Source organism: Microcebus murinus, chromosome 26, assembly GCF_040939455.1.
Source record: "Microcebus murinus isolate Inina chromosome 26, M.murinus_Inina_mat1.0, whole genome shotgun sequence".
Classification (NCBI taxonomy): domain Eukaryota; kingdom Metazoa; phylum Chordata; class Mammalia; order Primates; family Cheirogaleidae; genus Microcebus; species Microcebus murinus.
The window spans coordinates 2,819,336-2,841,840 of NC_134129.1; the positions used below are offsets into that span (position 1 = coordinate 2,819,336).

Here is a 22,505-nt window from a genome sequence, read left to right on the forward strand (position 1 = left end):
TACAGGCATGCGCCACCATGCCCGGCTAATTTTTTATATATATATCAGTTGGCCAATTAATTTCTTTCTATTTATAGTAGAGACGGGGTCTCGCTCTTGCTCAGGCTGGTTTTGAACTCCTGACCTTGAGCAATCCGCCCGCCTCGGCCTCCCAAGAGCTAGGATTACAGGCGTGAGCCACAGCGCCCGGCCACATTCTGTTTTCTGAAACTCTGCAAACACCTATGCTCACAATACATGACCTCTATACAGCTGGAGTTATTAAGGGTGGGACGGAAAGCAGTTTTGGATCCTTCTAAAAAAAGTAGTCAATAGTTTATAGCATTTTAATTCTGCCATTATGCATGAGAAATATTAAATGAAAAACTGAAAACACAGAACAAAACAAGAAAACATACCCATACAAACTTTATACCCTCAAGCATGACCACTGAGTTGAGTGTGTGCTACGGGCACCAGGGTGGTTTGAGTAAATGAGGGATAACGGAAGTTGTCAACACATGTCTTTTGTCATCGGGGCAAGAAGGGCCAAATACAGAATATACTGTAAACAGTCTGCATTCCTGAGAATGTGTTTTTATTTCACACTTATATAACCATGATTTCCTAACAAAGTCCTAATGTCATGTATTCTGTCCAGGAATCAGACCAGATATTCCATTATTTTTGTTTGGAATCGTGTCCAGGCTATCCCTTGACTTTCAGTATCAGGCAACTGCTGGTATGCAGGTGTAAGTCCATTGACCTTAATTGCTTACAAGCTGTTGACACTTGGAATTAAACTTTCATACAAGATATTACATTGCTTATTTATTTTATTTATTCTATCCCAAAACTTTGAGACAACTTATATGTTATTAAGAAGTGTGTGTGTGATTGTATCTGTGGTTGTGTGTGTGTGTGTGTGTGTCCAGGGGGTAGAAATGGAGAAGCAGAAGCAAGTACAAATCTTTGTTAAGAAGAAGGCAATCACCAAGAAAACTTTCTACTTTAGGAGCCTTTCAATCCTGGGCCTGAAGTAATTAACTTCTAATTATAGAGTAGTCTTCTGGCCTAGGAGAATTTACCAATAACAATGTTTAGTGGTAAAGTCACTAAGTATGAGTTAAATGATTATTACTCTATAGTGAGCTACTATTTATGACATTAACAAGGCAAGAATAATTAAGAAAATTTTAGAAATGATCATATTATTCTATCAGATATTAAATTGTACTATAAAACTATAATAATATATTAATAGAACTGATGCCTGTGTAGATATGTAGCTCAGTGGAATAGAATATAAATTCTAGAAACATGTTAAAAAATACATTATCTTGCCCTTAGTATTTGATAAAAGTGTCATTTCAAATCAGGAAACAGTATGATCCACATTTGTTTACTCAATACATATTTATTGTCACCATTATTTGTTCATGACCCGATGTTTCTCGAGCCTCTGACATGGCATTGCTCTTGGCACTGAGAATATGGCGATGGACCTAGAGGTCAAGGTCCCTGATCTTTCGATGGTATGTTTTAATGAGAGGAGACATAAAATGTAGAGGTAACCCAAAACAATAAAAGACATTCAGATAGTGATAATTGCCATGAACACAATAAAATAGGGTACTCTGGTAGAGCCACATGATAGGGGCCAACATGAGGATCAAACTAATAGTCACGAGATTGGAGACCTTCTTCCAACAGGGTGGTCATGGAAGGCTTCCCTGAGAAGATACTATTTGAGAAAAGAACAGAGTAGTGAAAAGAAACCAAACTGTGACCAGAATAGAGCTTTCTTGATAGAGGCAATACCAAGTGCAAAGGTAGTGAGGAAGGAACAAGCTTGGTCTGTTCCAGGAACAAAAATAAAACCAGGGTAGCAAGTATAGAGTTAGTACCAGGGGAGCAGAGAATCAGTAGGATCAAAGCAGCTAAGGACAAGCCAGCTCATCTAGGGCCTTGCAGGCTACGGTGAGGAGTGCATATTTAGATTTTATTCCAGATGTGAGGAAGAATGGCTACTAGCAAAAGAAATCAGAAGTGGTATCATGATCTGGATATTGTTTATAAAAGATTATGCTGGCTCCAAATGGAGAATGGACCGTACTAGGACAAGAGTGGAGGTGGAGAGCCCAGTTAGGAGGCCATTTGTGGTCTCCAAGCAAGAGATGATGCTGGTCTGATGTCGGGTGGGAGCAGCAGAGCTACAACATCAGGGCTTGCTAATTTCCTGGGCTTGGAAGGAGGAAAGAAAGCAATCAAAAGTGACCCAAGCAACTATCAGTCCCTGTGCTAAGGTTAGGGGATAAAATAGAGGCTGAAATAAACACGATCCTTGCCTTCATGGAGTTTATAATCTATAGTTATTTAATAAATATGACTTGGTTAATACACTAATAATTTAGGAAAATTAAGTTAAATTTAAATTTCATGGCTTTCAACATAATAAAGTTCAGATGGGTTGAAATGGTCAATTTAATAAGTAAATATTATTTATATACTTTAAAGATCGGAACACTTTTGTAAAACTGAGGGGTAACCAATAAAGAAATATAATAGATTTGACTATTTAAATGTTTACATGTCAAAAATATCATAACAAAATAAAAACAAATAAGAATAGAAAACAAATAACCTGGGAAATATAAACACTGCATATTTGATGAAGAGTTGATATGCTTACTACGTGAAAAAAATCTTATAAATCAGCAAGAAAAAGATGAGCAAAGGGTACAATAAACACAAAACTAAAATTCAAGGGAAATCTAAAGAAATAGGTCAATCTTATAAGTAATAAATAATATAGATTTAAAATAAGATGTGGATTGTTTTAAACTTTCAAATTGGCAAATGTTTTTTTAAAAAGTATAACTTATTTTATTTGCTCTAGAAGTACAATATTGACAAGGTTTTTTAAGGAGAGAAATTCTTAAAAATGCATATTCCCTTTCATCTGGCAACTTCACTTTTTGAAATATATTTAAAAGGCATAATCATGGTTATGTGCAGTTATAGATAGGCATTCACAGGAGTGTTGCTTGTAGCAATATAACTTTTCCCAATAAAAAACTGATTAAATAAATAATGGTATGTCCATATAGTGCAACACAGTTCAGCTAGTCAAAATCACATTGCCAGAAAAACACTAATATTTGGTAGATTGTTCATAATATGTTTGATATGATAGAATCAAGTTATAAAACAACAAACCTATTGTAATAGTATTTTGGTAAATATTCACAGAGAAAATATTCCAATAAAGGCATTCAACAATTGTTTATATTCAAGAGATGAATTACAGGTGATTTTTTTCCTCTATGTTTCCGTGTTTTTTAAATTTTCAACATTGCATGCAAGCAATGATATACTTTCTATGCTACAAAATAAAAATCACCAATTTACAAAAGGATAAAGCACTCAAAGAGTCACTGAGTCTCGAACTAAAGGAAACCAGTTGGAAGGCAGTAATCAGAACAAAGGCTTCAAGGGTGCTGCAGACAAAAGATGCGAAACAATGTTGCCCTGATACTGAAAAAAAGCAAACGATCTGGGCAGGGTACAGACAATGCAGGTGGAACAAAAACATGAGCAAGACATCCTGGAACCCAGAGCTGCAAACACTGCAGGTCCTGTTAGTCATCATTCAAAGGTCAGTCCACACCCCGCCACACACCAGAGAGAGGTGGGGCCAACATGACGATCAAACTATCATAAAAGCCACAGGTAATTCCGTATAAGTTACACCTGTATTTATATGATTGTAAAAGCTTTGATTGCGATCCAATAAGACCACTTGCCCAAAGAATTATAAACCTAACAGCCCCTGGTGTCCACGTACCACAGGTTAAAGAGATGAACTGTTTGACCTTTTAAACTCGCGAAGTCGGAAAGTACTATCTCAAAGGGGTAACCTGCATGTCTAAGTCATAGTCGTGCTATCGATTTGGCATTTGAACCGGAAGGACACAAGACATCAACTGCTGGCTGCATGCTTCGTAGGAATCATACCGAATTCCTTTTGTGGACTCTAAGGTTTACACGTGTAAAATAATCTATTAGGTTTGAAAAGTTATCAATAGGTGCTTTACGTAGTAAATACCAACGATACTCAAAATAAGAGCACTTTGCGCTTCCACAGCATCTATCTTCTGACACTAAGTCTTTCTGGCGCCCTTTTAAAATTGGAGGCATTGAGCAAAAGCCAAGTCCCCACATCCGATACAATAGACAACAACTAAATTCTTATTTTCCCTGTTGTACTTTACTACGGCCATTTCCAAATTCGTTTCAATTCATACAATCATTTCAAATGATTCAAATGTCTGGCAGACATTTGATGCCTACCAGATTCTTCTGTGGAGCTTATCAAAAATATAGCCGCCTGGAGAGCACTCGAGACCTGCTGGACGGGCGGCTCACAGGTAGTGAGGGGCCCGAGCCAGCTGCTCAAGCGGTGCCAGTGCTCCCTGACCCGGGACGCCGGCTTGCGCTGGGGGAAAGGCGCTGGCAGGGAAATGGGCTGGCAACACCAAAACCAAAACAGGAAAAGAAAATTAAGAAATTTCAAATTGAAACAGAAAATTTGAAAAAGAAAGACCTGGCACAATGGTGTTCCGTGCTAACTGTTGTCATTTGTCAAAGACCAATTGTCTGCAGTCGGGAGGGACCAGACAGGGAGAGCAGAGCTCAGGATCAGATTCCTTAGCCAGAGTGGCAGTTCACCTCTCTCGGAGGAGCGCACCTGTCAGCTGTTCCGAGAGAGTAAACACTCCCGGCAGGCTCCGAGGCGGGGAGTGGTCAGGCCCTGCACCTCCCCGCTGTGCAGAAAAGGGTCATACCTCCAGCCTGGGGCTCGGGACCTGCGGGCTGGAGCGTGCTCAGGGCCGGCGCCGCCCCGCCGAGTGGCCCGGCCTCCCCGCAGGTGGGTGGCCTGCAGCCCGCCTTCCCTCCACCGGAGCTCGCAGCAGGGCACAGCCCTCTCCAGAGCAAGTGCAGCCGACAACAGGTGAAAACCCGGTAGAGAAAAGCCCCGCCAGTCCACCCCCTGGGCGCGGGCGGGGGCAGCATTAGACAGCAGGACCCGCAGGCAGCAAAGGTGCTGTGATCACAGCAGCCTGAACCCGGCATGGCTTGCCCTTTTGATTTTCTCAGATGCCTTTCCTGACCAAGGTGAGCTGAGCGTGGGAAGGGCGAGGGGCAGGAGGGAGAGAGTGGGGAGCAGGGCTCGGAGTAAATGTGGCCAGGCCCTTCCTGGAGGGAAATAGCTCTGTGAGCCCTTTACCTGGAATTGTGCCTGGGTTTGTGCCTGGAGCGGCCAACTCTGTGCAAGGACGCTGGACTCCTGGAGGACACCCCCTCTCCGAGTATTCGCATGGTCAGAATACTGTGTTGAGTCCTCAGATTGGAAAGAGCTTTTTATTTGAAGGATCACCTAAAGTTATTTGTTTCCCTAAAGCGACAGACAGATGCTCCCCTGCCTGATTAAAAAAAAAAAAATTTGAAAAGGACTTTTTTACATAATTTAAGATCTCATCAAACAATGAAAGAATAATCACAAATAATGAAATGGGAGTCTCTGAATTAAGGATATAAATTCCAAAGCAGGAGAGTCTTGGGTTCAAATCCTGGCTTTGTCGCTTACTGGTTTGTCCTTCTGCAAGTCATTTAACCTCCCCAACCTTACACATTTGTCCCCTATAAAACAAAGCATCATAGCAGGATCTGCCACCTAGGTAGGGCTTTGATGGGAATCGAGCTCTTAAGCAGGTGTTCTATAAACAGTTATAAGCAGCTCTGCCCAAGGGACCACACCAAGGAGAGTGAGCTGAGCTGGGGCCACCAGACAGCAGGTGGGTGTTGGAATTGAATTGGTTTCCAGAGAGGGGGCCCAGGACCCGGGAGCAGGTGGCGGGTGGGCAGGCACCATCCTTCTGAGTATCAATGCAATGACCTGGCTCTTGCCACTGTTCAAGTAGAGTCAATGCTTGGTGGCAAATTCCAACTTATTTCTTACTGAATCACTTTTACTTTGGAAAATTTGTAATACTAATGTGAATTCCAACTTATTTCTTACTGAATCACTTTTACTTTGGAAAATTTGTAATACTAATGTGTGATTTCTCAAAAGAAAACAGAAATTTATAGTAGGAGAGTTACACAGACTCTCATATGGTGGAACCAATGACATTTGAGTTTTATAAGAGAGACAGCTTTTGAGTAACTTTGATCAAGTTAGACCATATCGTCCCTGTGCTAATATTGTATCACATATTGACTTGTTCGTACTGCACTGATACTGCCTTCCATTTGTGTCTATGGACAAGAAACATAAAAGGATGATACCTGTCTTTCGTCAGTCTTTACCTTTTAAGCTTAAATTCTAGGGAAGTGGCTTTATTTTATGAAGTTTGATTTAAAGGGCATTTTTGTTAATGTTGCTGGTAGCTTTCTTAATGTTTCCAACTTTGAGGAGGGGACAAACTTAGTAACTGCAACTAATAATTTCCACTGATATCATTTTATCTTTTTATTTTATTAATATAAAATACTTAAATGGTTTGCAGTTGATCCTAACTTAATATAGTCACTGTTTTAATGGATTCATTTTTTTCAAATTGCAGAGTTGGAATTCTCCAGTGTACTTATAATTAGATATTGACTGGAGAATTGTGGATAGAATTTTAAAGCCAACCTAACTGAATGACTCACCCTGTTATTGTCCTTTAGGTCTGACTGTGTTTAGTAAAGTTTAGTTGAAAACATTAGCATCACATTAATTTAGATTAAGTTATAGTATCACTAAACATTTTTCAAAGAGGAAATACACCTTTACACAGAATATATATTGTTATAACTCTTTAAATCAAGTTATTTGATTTCATATTTCTTAATAAACATATGTCTAAATAAGGAATAGTAGTCCTGATTGAGAAATCTACCCATATTTGAGATTAATTTGAGATTAACCTACTTAACAACATACCTGGGTATAAATCTTCCTAAATTCTAGTTAACTTCCTAGTGAAAGTTTTAGTATACATATGTTTTCTATTATTTCTAATGTGTATAACATTTTATGATAAACTATTAAATGTATTGATCAACCAGAGAGAGAGAGAGAGAGAGGACCAGCAATGATAAAGAAAAAGTTAACTTTTCCAATTATTAATATATTCAAAATAGAGTAACACATATGTAACAAGAATTTTTAGCATGTAATTAAAAGTTTTAGCCCTTGTTTTAATTTCCTAAAGTAAGAAGCGTCCTGTACTTTTGCTTGAAATAGAAACCCAGTGCTAACAGTCCATTTGCTTGTACAGATTCACTGATTACAATGTACGTGGGGAATTCACGGTTGCTAGAGATATACATGGCTTCATATAAAGGGACAGATTTTTTTATTCTTTTTTTTTATTTCAGCATATTATGGGGGTACAGATTTTAAGGTTTCAATAAATGCCCATTTCTCCCCCCGCCAAGTCTGAGTCTCCAGCATGACCATCCCCCAGATGGTGCACATCTCACTCATTATATATGTATATACCCGCCCTCCTCCCGCCTCCCACCTGCCCAATACCCTATTACTGTAGTACCTATGTGTCCACTTAGGTGCTGCTCAGTTAATACCAGTTTGCTGGTGAGTATATCTGGTGCTTGTTTTTCCATTCTTGGGATACTTCACTTAGTAGAATGGGTTCCAGCTCTAACCAGGAAAATACAAGATGTGCTATATCACTGTTGTTTCTTAGAGCTGAATAGTACTCCATGGTATACATAGACCACATTTTATTAATACGTTCTTGGATTGATGGGCACTTGGGCTGTTTCCACAGCCTTGCAATTATGAATTGTGCTGCTATAAACATTCGAGTGCAGCTGTCTTTTTTGTAGAGTGTCATTGGATCTTTGGGTAGATGACCAGCATTGGGATTGCTGGAAAAGGGACAGATTTTTAAAAAATATTCAAGTACAAGCCATTTGAAAATGTTTCAATACAACCTCTCGGAAAAGACTTCTGAATATTCTGCCTTTGCCCTAACTAAAGTTAGAGGGCTATTGTGTTGCAAAAAATCTGTCTCTCTCTTCACAACTATCAATTACAGTGACTCCATCACTTTCGTAAGTTCCAGCACTAAACTACCGCCGCCGCCTCGCTTGTGGAACGTGGAGGAGTCTGCTCTCTCAGCCCTGTGGGTTATCTTAGTAGCTTAGAGGATAGAAGGAAAACTTCTCCGTCATCACTCAGAGCCTAGCGGAGGAGCTCAGAGGAGAAAGTGCTGATTCTTTTTTATCCAACACATGAACAGAGAAAAAGAGTCATGATCTTACTGAAGTCAACCTGAAATTTCCCCTTGGAGATTCAGATGAAGCAGAGACCTTGTGCCCCAGCAGAGCCGCAGCTCCAGAAGATGCCTGCAGGCCGAGCAGCTCAATGCCAGACAGAGTGGTGGCAGGACCCCTTAAGTCCTCACGGGGCTTGATACCAGTTTGCTTTTCCTGCTGCTCCTGCTTTCCTCACCTCCCTGAGCGCACTTTGGGCAGAATAAAGTGCATGGCATCAGCGCCACGCATTATCAATATGCAATAGAATATTAAAGGCGTGACATTTCAAATTAGATTCCACTCTAACAGAGGCAATGGCATGCACACATAGAAGGTTGGTTGTTTGATCCATAGCCTCTTGTTTAGTCTTGCCTTAAATGTAAGGATTGCAAACATCTTTATCTCGATTATCTCCATACATTTTTATCTCAGGACGATTCCTAATTGTAACCAATATCACTTGATAAAGTGATAGTTTTTATACTCCAACTTTTTTTTTTTTTGAGACAGAGTCTCACTCTGTTGCCCGGGCTAGAGTGCTGTGGCGTCAGCCTAGCTCGCAGCAACCTCAAACTCCTGGGCTCAAGGTATCCTCCTGCCTCAGCCTCCCAAGTAGCTGGAACTACAGGCATGCACCACTGTGCCCGGATAATTTTTTTCTATTTTTAGTTATTTGGCTAATTTCATTGTATTTATAGTAGAGATGGGGTCTCGCTCTTGCTCAGGCTGGTCTCGAACTCCTGAGCTCAAGCAATTCTCCTGCCTCGGCATCCCAGAGTGCCAGGATTACTCCAACTCTTGATGCTTACCATTTCTGCAAATGAAGTATGTTCTTTAGGGGAAATACGGAGACAAATGTTTCCCGGAAACCATACTTCTATTAACCGTTTTTCTCTTTTCCAAAGAACTGGTTAATTATCAATGCTTTGTGTTGTCTCCATGAAGTGACATAATTGTATGTGGCTCTGCTCTTTTCCACTCCAGGTTCAGGTCAGAGGTTTGGGGAAACAGCTTTATTTTGCAGCTGAATACAAATTGTACTGGTAACTTTCCATTGCTTCTTCAGGCTGAAACAATGTATATTTTTAAAACTCCATGTGTACAGCCCTTGATATAATCTCATAATTGAAATGCATGCTTGTTATTCCAGTGTGATACTTTATAATTTTTTTTAGTTACTTTTATTGGGGGTATGTGTGTGTGTGAGACTTAAGATCTATTCCTTGTGTATGATTTAGAAAGTATGTATGAAACCAAAAAGAAAATAATTATCATTCATGATCTCAGAGCTCTTAATTTTACTATTAATATTTTAATGCACTTAGTTGTATATTGAAGATATTTAATAATTTGTATATATCCTGTCTATCTACCTGCATGTATTTGCTTTAGAAGACACAAAAATGAAATAGCAACCACCCCATTCTAAAGGATCTAGTAGTCAAATTAAGTAAAATAAAATATATAGAGAGAAAGTAGTAAGTAATTTGAAAGCTGCAGATAATTTCCCATAAAGTTTAGAAGGAAGAGAAATTGGTTTTTGGCCAGGAAATACAGGGAAGTTAGTGCATGTACTTTTTTTAAGTTCTTTGTAAAATCATGATGACTGTGCTACTTCATGCACCCCATGGCCTCAGAAATAGGAGCTGCAGACACAGATACAGGCTACACTTTCTGTGCCTAGCACAGCAGCAGGTACAGACAAGGAACTCATGAAATATTTGTTGGACATACCAAGGACTGAACCGAATTTTCCATTTTTAAACATGTAACCATTTAATTAACCCGTGCTTGGGCACAGGGAGTTTCTTCAGATGACTGGCCCATTGAGTTCATTTGGGCTTGAACCCACTTCCTAGCCTCTGGCCTCCTTCTGGTTACAAGGCAGCTGGCGAGTCCAGGCCAGCCCACTGGTAGCCCACTTCTAGGCAGGAATACAGGGCAGGGGGACGTGAACCACTGATGCTTCAGGTGGTCTCAGGCCCCAGCGTGGCCGGCCCGTGGTACACCCTGCTGCTGTCTGGCGCTGCCTCCTCAGGCTGCAGATCCCAGGGTCCTGCTCGGACCAGGTCCACCTTCCTCGGCTTCCCCGTCCCTGCTCAGCTTAGATCTCTGCCCGGCACTTCCAGGGCTGTTTACTTCTCCAGGACTTACCTGCTCACCTGTCTAATTCCCTATCTCTCAAGCTCCGTTCTATTTGGACAAAATGAAAAGGTAAATAACTGAACTTATTAAATAAGTGATCTTATTTCATACACAGTCTAAGTCAACAAACTGCAGCCCTTGGGCCTACACTTGTCTGTAACAACCATCCTCCTCCCTGAGTTATAGTTTATTATGTTCCACCAAGATAACTGAACAAACAAGTAAGACCTCCGGGTCTAGGGCTGCAATGTTTCCTTTCTTCATAAACGCTCCACCTCCGCTATTCTCGGTCCCTCTGTTACCCTCCTATCTTAAGCATTTGAGAAAACTAGTTCAGACCCTTAAATCCAGCAAGTCTTTATAATTTAAAAGATTTTCACAAGGGCCCTACCAGGTTTTAATTAGCTACGAATTGTGGTAATTGGGAAGGAGAAAATGGGGAGGGGAAACTATTTGAATCCCTAGATCTATGTCTCAGCAATTAATAGTAATTAATGACTAGTACAATGATGACCAAATCATGTTTTTACCTTTCATGTAGTGGAACTGTTTGAATATTTTGTTTGGCCAATTTGTGGATCAGACATGGTCAACATTTTTCCTAGTCAATTACTATATTCTGCCTAGGAACGAAGATTTTATCCTGTTTTCATTTTCTTCCATTAACTTCCATTCAACTGTCTTCCTTCCTAAGGTGAGAAGATAATGTAAGGGCCTTTGAAGTCCTTTTATCACATCATCTGAAGCCTTCTGAAGGGGCTATGATTTATTTCAGCATAGATAATTATGTAGCAGTTGTTTGCTCCATTTAATGATATCTTTGATTTATATATATATATAAATACAAATAGAGAGGGAACCAGCTGAAAAGCCACTGCAATGATTCTTCAGCCCATCGCGGCCGGTATTCACTTTGTGATCATAAGACACTTCCATCGGTGGTTCTTCAGTTCCAAATATCCCCAGTGTCTGGCGAGGGGAGCAAGCTGTCTGGTTCCGAGACGGCCTTCTTGGTGTGCCCCGGCATGAAGGGCAAGGCAGCTCTCTGGGGTCTCCTTTACAAGGACTCTGATGTCATTCACGAGGGCTCCACCCTCATGACCCAATCACTCCTAAAGTCCCCACCTCTTAATACTGTAGCACGCGGGGTTAGGTTTCAACATGTAAATTGGGGGGGGGGCACAAACATTCAGACTATAACAGAAGGAAACCAGTTCTGGGCTGATGTAGCTGTCCAGGGGAGAGACGACGTGGTACTAGTAGACACTGAAGCTTTGAATTCAGATCACACATTGGCAGCGCAGTCAATAGGGCTGCATTTGGATTGGAATCTGCTTATGAAGGAAGAGAGAAAAGCAAGGCTCAGTATTAGTTTTGTGTCTAATGGGGTACAGGGGGAAGAACTGTGGAGGGGACATCTGGAGCGCAGGAGGAAGTCGGCGGTCCTGTTTCAGCCACTGCTACTAAGATGCTTGCTACACATCTAAGCGGAGATGAAGGAGGTAGTGGCGTGAGTCCAGAGCTCAGCAGAGGGGCTGGGCTGGAGAAGATTAGATCACCTGGAGGAAGATAAAGACAGAGAAGGGAGGACAACCACAAACGGACCACTGAGACACGCCAGCATCTAGTGACCATATAGAGTCAGCAGAGGAGACTAAAACGCTGAGGCGTGTGAGATCGCAAGATGGTGGTTGTCGGTGGTTTGTCTCAAAAGCTTCAGGAAGAAAGCGTTTCAAAAGGGCGGGGAGGGGGAGGAATCAATCTTGTCACATGCTGCTAGAAGGCAGCGAAATGAGGAGAGAAAATGAAGCATGTGGCAAGGTACATAGACCATTGGAACACGGGAGGAGAGGTCAGGGAGAGGTAAGGTAAAGTAATAGATGATGAATAATCTAGATCCAGGAGGGAGAAGGCCCAAGAGTCATCGCTGGGGATCCAACTAGGGGGCGTCAATAACCCTTTTGGTGAGCTGTTAAGATGGCAGCATTTGGGGCAAAGCTCAGTTTCAGAAGCTAGAGCAGAGGGCACATAACCAGACAGCCCAGACCAAGCGCTGGGAGTGGGGCTGGGGTTTGCTGGGCCCGCGAAGCCCGCTGCGTCCTGGTCCCCAGCACTGCATAAAACGCTCCTGTGGCTTCTGCCCTGCAGGGCCACTTTGCGGGGGGCTGAGCTTCTGTCCCCTCTGGCACGAGTCCCCCAGGTGCCCTGCATGAGACAGCCCCCAGCCAATGATGTGCTGCCGAAGAGGGTGGCATTTCCAACTAGAGGAGCGCCATTCTTTGAGCAAGGGGATAGCGGTAGGAAAGGGAGTGAGGTCCGAATCAGTACGGACCATACGAGGGAGACGGCCGCAAGTGCAGTCACAGCCATGTAGGGGAAAAGACTTAACGAGGTCCCACGTGAGTGGGGACTGGAAGGAAGCAGAGATCTGGACCCGCAGGGAGATCACACCCCTCTGGTGTGAAGGGCTGGTGAGGAGAGACTCATGGCATGAAATTTCATTACAAATACAAGGCCCGGTGTTGAGTAAAAGCCTCACTTTTGAGTTTGGGAAGGTGGGCTTGGGTGGAATTACAGAAAGCCTGAGTGTTGAGTTAAGGGACTTAATGAGAGCTCAGGGAGGTTTGTGACTACAAATGGGATTGATGGTGAGAATGATAAAAGCATGAATCACTCAGCTCAGTGACTACTGCAAGATACTTGGTGAGGTTAACAAAGTGCTGTAAGGAAAAAGATGCCTCAAGGATTTTATGAGAGAATAGATATTCTTTTTCCTTTTTTTCCTGGTATTCTGAGATCAAGACATAATATGTCCTTTTTACTCATCTTTCCCAACCAAAATAACCTGAGTTGAAAGGAAAAAGGAGGAAATACACCCCATCTTTTTTTTTTAAGAAAACTAAATTTTTCTCTCCCACCCACCTTTTTATTTGGGCTATATTTTCTAAGATTCTGCAGGATTGGAGCAATGGTAATTGACGAGTCAAGTTCTGCAAAATGGAACAACCAGAAAATATTATACTCTCAATCTCTGGTCACACCCTAATGTCATTTATATGAACTTAAAAAGGTAGAGATTACTCACATCTGACCACAATTTCCAGAGTCTGAAGGAGATTCGAAGGATATTATGTCATACTTAATCAACACTTCAAGTCAGAGCTTGATTTCTGCTGCCTGGAAATTTGAAGTTGTGTTCACCTGGCTGGGGCAGGGTTCAGCCAGTTTGGTTTGAGTTTTTGCAACAGAAGGAATATGATCCTTTGCACAGAATCACACAAACTCACAGAATCATGTTTCTCTCACTAGAAATACATCAAAAACAGACTTACCCAATTGTCCGATCCTTCCCTGTCTTGAGTCACTGTCTCTGTAGTTTTTCAATTTACATAATACATTTTTTCTCTTTTTTGGTACTTAAAAATTCTCTAAACTATTCTTACACACCAGAGACACAGCAAAATATTCAATTTAAATCAAAAACTAATTTATGAATGCATCGCAGGAACAAATCATTCATATCATTCTAATGTTTAGGGTACCTTCTGACCAGCTCAAAACGGAGAGAAAGGGGACTATGACGGCTCAGCAGTGCCCTTCTTGGATCTTCATCAATGAGAGGACGTTCATAACCAGGTAACCACACTCCTATGTCACACACTACCCCACTCGCCAGTCATTGTGCAATGTGCCACTCGGAGTTCTCTGCGCACGGTATGTGAGCAACAGGATCAACAATACGAAACCCAGTTGAGACACAGGGTAAGAAGTTGAAAATGTAAGTTGCTAAAGTTTGCCAAGTCATCCCTCCTCTTGGAACAAGCACTCATACTTCATTTATAGTGACTTTATTTCATTAACAGCTACGTTTCTGTTGTAATCGTGGGCGTAATTCTGACGAGCAGCATTGAGTGAAGGATCTATGGTTCCTTATAAATGATGCCCTAAAGAATTAGCCCAGGGGCCACACAGCGCGTCCTGTCCTTGTTCCCCGAGACACACGTATGTTTGCAGCCTCCCTCCTGCTGTAGCCAACGCCCACACCTGTTTCTTACGCACAGCAGACACCGTCCTGTGTTTCTCCGGAAAGCACAGAGCAGGGGCTTCGAGACTGTGAGAGTAAAGATGGCGACTGGGCCTGGCCGGGCCAGGCCCGAGGCTGAGGAGGGGGAAGATGAAATGGTGGAGAGACAAGGGGCACCGAAACGTGACCCAAGTCTTACGGGGGGTGGGAAAAGAAACAAAGCCAAATAAATAACAGAGGGAAGTGAGGCCAACGCTGCAGGGTGGGCAGGAGGAAAGCAAAGGGACAAATATGGTCAAAGAGGGAATTAAAACCACGCTGGAGGCCGGGCACGGTGGCTCACGCCTGTCATCCTAGCACTCTGGGAGGCTGAGGCGGGAGGATCACTCAAGGTCAAGTGTTTGAAACCAGCCTGAGCAAGAGTGAGACCCCATCTGTACTAAAAATAGGAAAACAATTAATTGGCCAAGTAAAAATATATAGAAAAAATTAGCCGGGCATGGCGGCGCATGCCTGTAGTCCCAGCTACTTGGGAGGCTGAGGCAGGAGGATGGCTTGAGCCCAGGAGTTGGAGGTTGCTGTGAGTTAGGCTCACGCCTCGGCGCTCTAGCCCAGGCAACAGAGAGAGACTCTGTCTCAAAAAAAAAAAAAACCAAATCAAACAAACAAACCCAAAAAACCACAACTGGAGGAAAAGGATGAAATGTAAGGGTGGGAAAAAGAGAAAAAGACATGAAGTGAAGGAGGATTCATCTGTTCTTTCCTCAGATACTTACTGATCACTTATATGAGCAGGAACCCTTCTGAGCTTTTGACAATGAACCCAACAAAACCTTTACTCTTGTAGGGTCATATCCTAAGATAAATGCTGAAAGGTGTGAAGAATAAAAATAAAGGAGGAAATGGACTAAAGGGTGCCTGGGGTAGAGAGTGGGAAGGGTTCTGACTGCATATAAAGTGGCCAAGGAGGGCCTCCGGGAGGGAAAACCTGCAGAAGGTGAGCCACAAAGGCAAGCAGGCATCTGGCTGGGGCAGTCCGGGCAAGGTGGACGGCAGGTCCCTAGCTCGGCGGGTGCAGATCTGTTAGGGTCAGTTGGGGGAATCCCTGTGGGGAAACTGCAGCAGAAATACACTAGGTGCAGTGTAAGAATAAAAATATTCTTACGGGTGAGCTCTTACAGGAGCAGGTGAGGTCAGCCGGGGCCAGAGCCTGTAGGGTTTCATGGGCCACTATGAGACGTGGCCCTTCCCACTAAATAAGACCAGAAGCGCTGGAGGGTATTGAGCACATGAGTGACAACATCTTTCTGGCTGCTTTGGTGAGGAGAGACTGAAGAAGGGACAAGGGTGGAAGCTGACAGTCCACAGTAGAGATGACGGTGGCAAGACCAAGGTGACATTAGTGAAGATAGGAAAAAAAGGTCAAATTCTGGATATATTTTGAATGAAGAGACAATAGGATTTCCTGGGTGTGAGAGAAAGAGAATAATCAGGGATAATCCTAAAGATTTTTGTCTCGAAAAATGGGGTTAACATTTTCTGAAATTATGAAGACTACCCAAGGGGCAGGTTTGCGGCAGAAGGTTGGGAGTTCAGTGCTGGACACATTCCATCTGAGATGGAATAAGAAGCATTTCTCGGCCGGGCGCTGTGGCTCACGCCTGTAATCCTAGCTCTTGGGAGGCCGAGGCGGGTGGATTGCTCAAGGTCAGGAGTTCAAAACCAGCCTGAGCAAGAGCGAGACCCCGTCTCTACTATAAATAGAAGGAAATTAATTGGCCAACTGATATATATAAAAAAAAAAAAATTAGCCGGGCATGGTGGCGCATGCCTGTAGTCCCAGCTACTCAGGAGGCTGAGGCAGGAGGATCCCTTGAGCCCAGGAGTTTGAGGTTGCTGTGAGCCAGGCTGACGCCACGGCACTCACTCTAGCCTGGACAACAAAGCGAGACTCTGTCTCAAAAAAAAAAAAAAAAAAAGAAGAAGCATTTCTCAAGAATGTGGTCCATGGACCATCTGCTTCTGAATCAGACGTTTGTTCATGGCAGAGAGCTCGGGCCCCCCCAGAATGAACCAGGTGATTCTGATGGAAGTCTGAGAACCACTGCTCAGAGGAGGGAAGGGTTCAGTTCTGAGAACTTCTGACCTCCTGACGTAAACAAAATTCCTGGAGTTGAGGGAAATCTCTGCCAGACAGTCGCCAGAAATTAGAACAATGCCACTGAGCAACTATGATATCCAACATACCACAAATGTAACAAATACCTCCACTCATTTATTCACTTAGCAAGTAGTTTTTCAACTCTCTCTCTGTACTAGGCATTGTTGTGGTGAACAAGAAAGGAATTACCAATTTATTAAAGGATGTTCAGTTTTCTGCACAGAAATATGTGAAAATAATGGAGATTAATAGTAAAATAGGACTGTGTAATCAAAATATTGGTTTCAGCAAATTTCATGAAAATTGCATGGGATCAATAAGAGGTTCTGATATTAATAGCACATAACATTTGTATCTCACTACTTCTCTGAGCTTAGAAACCTCCCTGATGGAAGGGTGTTGGCGTAGGTTGGCTTCATGCTCAAATGACTAAGGTTCCAGTTGCTGATTTATTGCCTGGAGTCACATTCTAAGTGAGCTGAGTTAAAAAAAAAAAAAAAACAAAACCGGTTCCTTCTGGTTGCTTTCCAAGTACTTTCATTTCAGGTCATAGGCTGAAATCAGGGCAATGTAGAGGTGAGTAAATGCTAACTAACCCTGTATTTTTTCAAAAACAACAACAAATAAACAATGAAGTTCAAATGCAGCTTCAGAATGCAGATCAGATTTCACTCTCAGAACCTGTTAGACGTTTTCTGGTACGTAGAAACTAATATAAAACCTTGCAGGCTACGACCCTTCTAGGTTCCTGTCCTCGGTAGATAAGTTTAATTAGCATGATGTAATAAATTTTAGCAGAAAGTGCATTAGTCCAAACAGTTTTTTCTCCCAAAGCACATTGGCTGGCACTTTATGCTGAAACAAAGGAACCAGCCACCTGCACCTCTAAGCACAAATGAGACACAGAGAGCCAGTGTTCCAGAGGCTGCCCCAGCCTGGCTGGCCGTCCCAGAGGGCAGCGTTTGCCTGGGCTTCATGTCCATGGTCTTCTCCTGATCAAAGGAACAGGAGCTCACACTTTGTGCTCCAGCAAGCCCTGAAGGTAGGTGTGTGAAGAGAGAGCATCATTCTCCTGAAGAACGCTGAATTTCTGTCTTTAGTAAAGGATAAGTGAACCCTTTTTCCAACATATTTTTATAAGGACTCAGCATTCTAAAATATGCCAAAGGCAAAAGGTTTAAAGCATGTGTTTTTCAGCATCTCCTTTAAAAATTAGAATTTTTCTTTCCATGCGGGAATTGTTGTTAAAAGTTCACATTATTCATGTATCATGACCATGTGAAATAAAAAGGTTTTTATTATGAGAAACTGGATATCATCACGTCAGTTCTTCCATCATAAAAAGGTCAATACCATCACCTCCAGATATGTGAAAAAGAACATTCATTATGCTTTCTTTATATCTGATATTTTTAGTAAGCTAATGTTGTCAACAGTCATTGAATATATCATTATGATTCAATAATCTGTTATGCTCAGTGAAGCTAATCGACTCCACAATCACCCAGAAGGTTTAAAAACAATGAGATCACCTGTGTGCCCAAGAACTGCTCAAAATGTTTCCATAAAAAGTCTGACGAAGTCAAAATTCAAAGACTCTAGAAGTACGTATTACACGCATGAAATTTACTTGAAGTTCTGGAAGTGTTAGTCACACTGTAAAAGAATTTCCCCGTCCCCCAAGAGTACATCAGGATTTATTTTCTATACTGTATTTTCTAAACCAATAATTTTCGAGAGAATACTGTGAGCCAGGAGCTGTCATTTGGAGCCAAAACAGACAAAGGCCCACCCGGGTGGAGCTTGCAATCTGCAGGTGCAGATCTCAAGCCCGAGCGTTAGCAGATCCTCCTGGCGGCTTGTGACCAGGACGGTTGCTGGGCCGTCCCCGAGTGTCTGGCCCTGGGGTAGGGGAGCGTCTGCATGTCTAAGCTCCCAGGCGGGCGGGCAGGTGCTGCTGCTCTGGGCATCGCACTTCGGGAACCACGGGGCTCAAGGGCTGGAACAAACTGCAGCCCGAGCTCTGAAAGAAACGAACCCAGCTCTACGAAGAGCAAGGACCCAGCCTGAACGGGGAAGCCTTCTCCCTGAAACCGATGTTTGCACAGAGACGAACGCCCCTGGGGGGTGGGAGAGCATCCGGTGCAGGCAGTGTGCCCCACACCCACACCCGCTCTGTGGCCGGGAGCTCAGGGGCCCCGCAGGCGGCAGGTGCGGGTGGCGCAGGTGCAGGTAGTAAGAGAATCCTCAGGAGAGTCGCAGCAGCATCTCGGAGGAGCCCAGCATGTCTCAAAGCTCCCACTGGTGTTGGTGCCTGAGAAGCCACCTGCTGTGTTTCAGATCTTCTAGTAGCCATCCCGAAGGCCCGGCCGCTGAAAGTCCTATCAGTAAAGTCAATATCAGTAAAGTCGATGAAAGACTTTGTTAAGTAGAATAGATAGAGCGCTTCCCCTCCCCAGAAAGCGAGGGGCATCGGACTGTGACGGACAAGAGCCTCTGCGCCACCCTCAGCGGGCACGGAAGTCCCAGCCGTGCGTGCATGAAGGCTTGTCTCACAGCGAGCTTGCATCTGCGCCAGCAGTGGCTGGCCTTGCGTGCACGCCTGCGTCTGCTTTTCAATGGGCTTCTAGAAAAATCTATGAGACTTGTATCAGAAAAGCAAATGAAAGACCAAGCCATGGAGGAACAGGAAGCAAGACGCGAGTGTGAGCTAGGTACCAGGCCAGCTGGTCCCGTCTCGCATTTCTGTGCCCAGCCCCACGGCAAGTCCAGTCAACTCCTTTTTCAAAATCCAACCACACCTCACCGTCCAGCCAAGCTGCCATTACCTGTTGCCTGGACAGCCGCAACCGGGCCTATTCTGGATTAGAATGAAAATCTACCAATTGGTAGGGATTTGTGAACAGCGTCGGGGCCTGAACCAGAGACCGCGCTCCTGCCTCGGGCTGGGGGAAGAGCTGCCCTCACCCTTCGCCTCCTGTCCAGCGCCTGCGCGCCTGGGAGGGCAGGTGTGTGTGGGGGCAGGTGTGTGGGGGGGAGGTGTGTGGGAGGGCAGGTGTGTGGGGGGCAGGTGAGTGGGGGGGCAGGTGTGTGGGAGGGCAGGTGTGTGGGAGGGCAGGTGTGTGGGAGGGCAGGTGTGTGGGAGGGCAGGTGTGTGTGGGGGCAGGTGTGGGGGGCAGGTGTGGGGGGGCAGGTGTCTGGGAGGGCAGGTGTGTGGGAGGGCAGGTGTGTGGGGGGCAGGTGAGTGGGGGGGCAGGTGTGTGTGGGGGCAGGTGTGTGGGGGGGAGGTGTGTGGGAGGGCAGGTGTGTGGGGGGCAGGTGAGTGGGGGGGCAGGTGTGTGGGAGGGCAGGTGTGTGGGAGGGCAGGTGTGTGGGAGGGCAGGTGTGTGGGAGGGCAGGTGTGTGTGGGGGCAGGTGTGGGGGGCAGGTGTGGGGGGGCAGGTGTCTGGGAGGGCAGGTGTGTGGGAGGGCAGGTGTGTGTGAGACCAGGGAACAGGCGTGATGTGGCAGCAGCTCACTGCAGCCACCAGCTGGAACTGGAGGTTGTGAATTTTAAAATTATTTTTTCCCTAACCCCTTAGAAGCCAAACATAAAGGGAAAGAGAGTGAGTAAATGCCTCCTCCCATTTAAGGTTGGAAAACATGCCAGGGTGTTAAATATCAAATACGGACATTTACCTTCATAAAGGTATCCTATTAAAAATGATCAGACAGCAGACCTACTTTGTTCAGAAGCACCGGCATTGAAACAAACAAGTATGCAATTCTCTGCCTCTCCCTTTTTATTCCCTTTCCATTCTTATCAGCATCTGGTGACACTGTTCTGAGTCACTGAATCCCTTCTTAAATGGAGGAATTTTTATAGTTAGAACATTTTGGATGTTTTCTTTGTTTTGTTTCTAGCTATCATTTCAAGTTTCTTTTTGATACTGTGAAGTTATTTCTTAATCTTTAATCCTTTTGCTCTTATCGGGGTCCTAGGAGCTGGGGACCCAGCTATCCATTGGCTCCAGGGCCAGTTTTTAACGGGCAATCTGGAAAACATGAATGTCCCAGAAAATACAGAAGTTGCACAATGGCCCAAAGCAGTTAAGCGTGTCTGTGTGCCGGGAACGGAGATGAATGTGGTTACATTATTGTTAGGGCGGAAAGCCCGGCAGGTGCTCACGGCGCAGGTGGAGAAGGATTTCTCATGCAGAGATCAAGGTATAAAAGTGAAAACCTTTATCGTATCTTTTTAGAAGGATAGAGAGAACGAGAGAATGAAAGAGGGAAGAGAAAGGTGGGGGGAGAGACCAGGGAGACAGTGTGGCCTCCCAGAGAAAGAGAAGAGAGCCAGCTCTGAAGCCAGGTGGTCTGTGGATTTTAAGGGGGCGAAGAGAAAATAAAATAGTGAAGGCTGTCAGTCGACAACAAAAACCAGCAGCGGGACGAGCTGTGGTTGAGGCTGTAGCTCCTTCTCCTGCTGTTTACTCAGGAACTCTCCTAAAAGCAGGTTCTCAAAGAAACAATTTTGAAAGAGAGAGATTTACGTCTCTTTTCTGTCCATGCAGCCCCTTTCAGAAGTTGGGCAAAACAGAACACCTACAGGGCGCCTGGTAGTGAGATCTTTAGCTGTTACTGGGGAAATCGTGGGATTAGGTCTTTTCCTGTTATTTTTGCAGGGTTGCCCTCTGCATTACCTTATTGATTGGATCACTAATTGATTACATGAAACTCCTCGGTCCTTTTTTTTTTCTTTTCAGTCTTTAGCACGGAAGGAGTTAAGGTCTGAAGTTAGAACTGCTTGGAAGACCAGAGCAAACAGATCATAGGAACAGCTTGCCATTCCAACCACCAGCAGGAATTAATGATACTCTAGCACTGTTGCTAGAAAAGTGAGAAACTTTTCCTCTTTATAAAGGGCAGCCCCTTTGGCACCTGTGCCCCTGCCCAGGGCTTTGAAGTCAGGAGAGTTAGACAGAATTCAGAGCTCCCTGATAATTTAGTGTTTGCATTTTTACTTCAATCAAGATAGCCCTCCTCTCTGCACCTTCTCAGTTTTCAGACTTTGGAAGCCAATCCCTTCATTTGCAATGGAAATGGGCATAGCCTACTTTGCTGGCTGAGGAGGGTCTCTATGCAAAGGTTGAAAGCCATTCTTTCTTCATCCTTTGAGCAGGGAAATGAGACCAAAGTCAAGAAGACCTGAAGCCATGGCTGTTTAGGGAAGAAGGGCTGAAGTTTGCAAGTTTAATTCCAGAGTTCAGTGGACAGTAATGTCAGGATAAAGTGGGTTCAGAGACTTTTGCCACTGCTTGCGGACATCAGTGACACAGAATGATGGTTTGTCGTGGCAAATCCCTTAATGATAAGGCTTTATTTAATTCTTTTCTGTTGCCCTCTTATTTTCTGATTCTGCCTTTCCAAAAACATACAAGAGTTTATATTATGTTTTTAGGGACCTAAAATTATGGAGGAAAAAAATCATGAATGTATTACACACTTACTGTAAAGTATTCAGAATTACAACGCATGAAATAAAAATCACAACCTTAATTCCCAGCAAATAATCAACTTATGCTATCTTTGTGTTTTATTCATGGTTATTTTATAAAAACATATATAAAGTTTTTTTTTTTTTTTGAGACAGAGTCTCACTTTGTTGCCCAGGCTAGAGTGAGTGCCGTGGCGTCAGCCTAGCTCACAGCAACCTCAAACTCCTGGGCTCGAGTGATCCTTCTGCCTCAGCCTCCCAGGTAGCTGGGACTACAGGCATGCGCCACCATGCCCGGCTAATTTTTTATATATATATCAGTTGGCCAATTAATTTCTTTCTATTTATAGTAGAGACGGGGTCTCGCTCTTGCTCAGGCTGGTTTTGAA

General features: G+C 43.8%; 1 protein-coding gene across 2 annotated transcripts in view; it reads left to right on the forward strand.

The window, feature by feature from the left end:
- The first annotated feature begins 4,815 nt into the window (after window positions 1–4,815).
- Window positions 4,816–22,505, forward strand: part of RASSF6 (Ras association domain family member 6) — a 44,303-nt gene continuing 26,613 nt past the window's right edge. The window contains exons 1-2 of one of the 2 annotated variants that reach the window (XM_075997962.1): window positions 4,816–5,157; window positions 13,993–14,091. In XM_075997962.1, coding sequence (XP_075854077.1) covers window positions 14,033–14,091 — 59 coding nt within the window. In that variant the 5' untranslated portion in view covers window positions 4,816–5,157; window positions 13,993–14,032. Of the gene's footprint in view, window positions 14,092–22,505 lie in introns of both variants that reach the window. The other variant, XM_075997961.1, reaches the window with a different exon arrangement.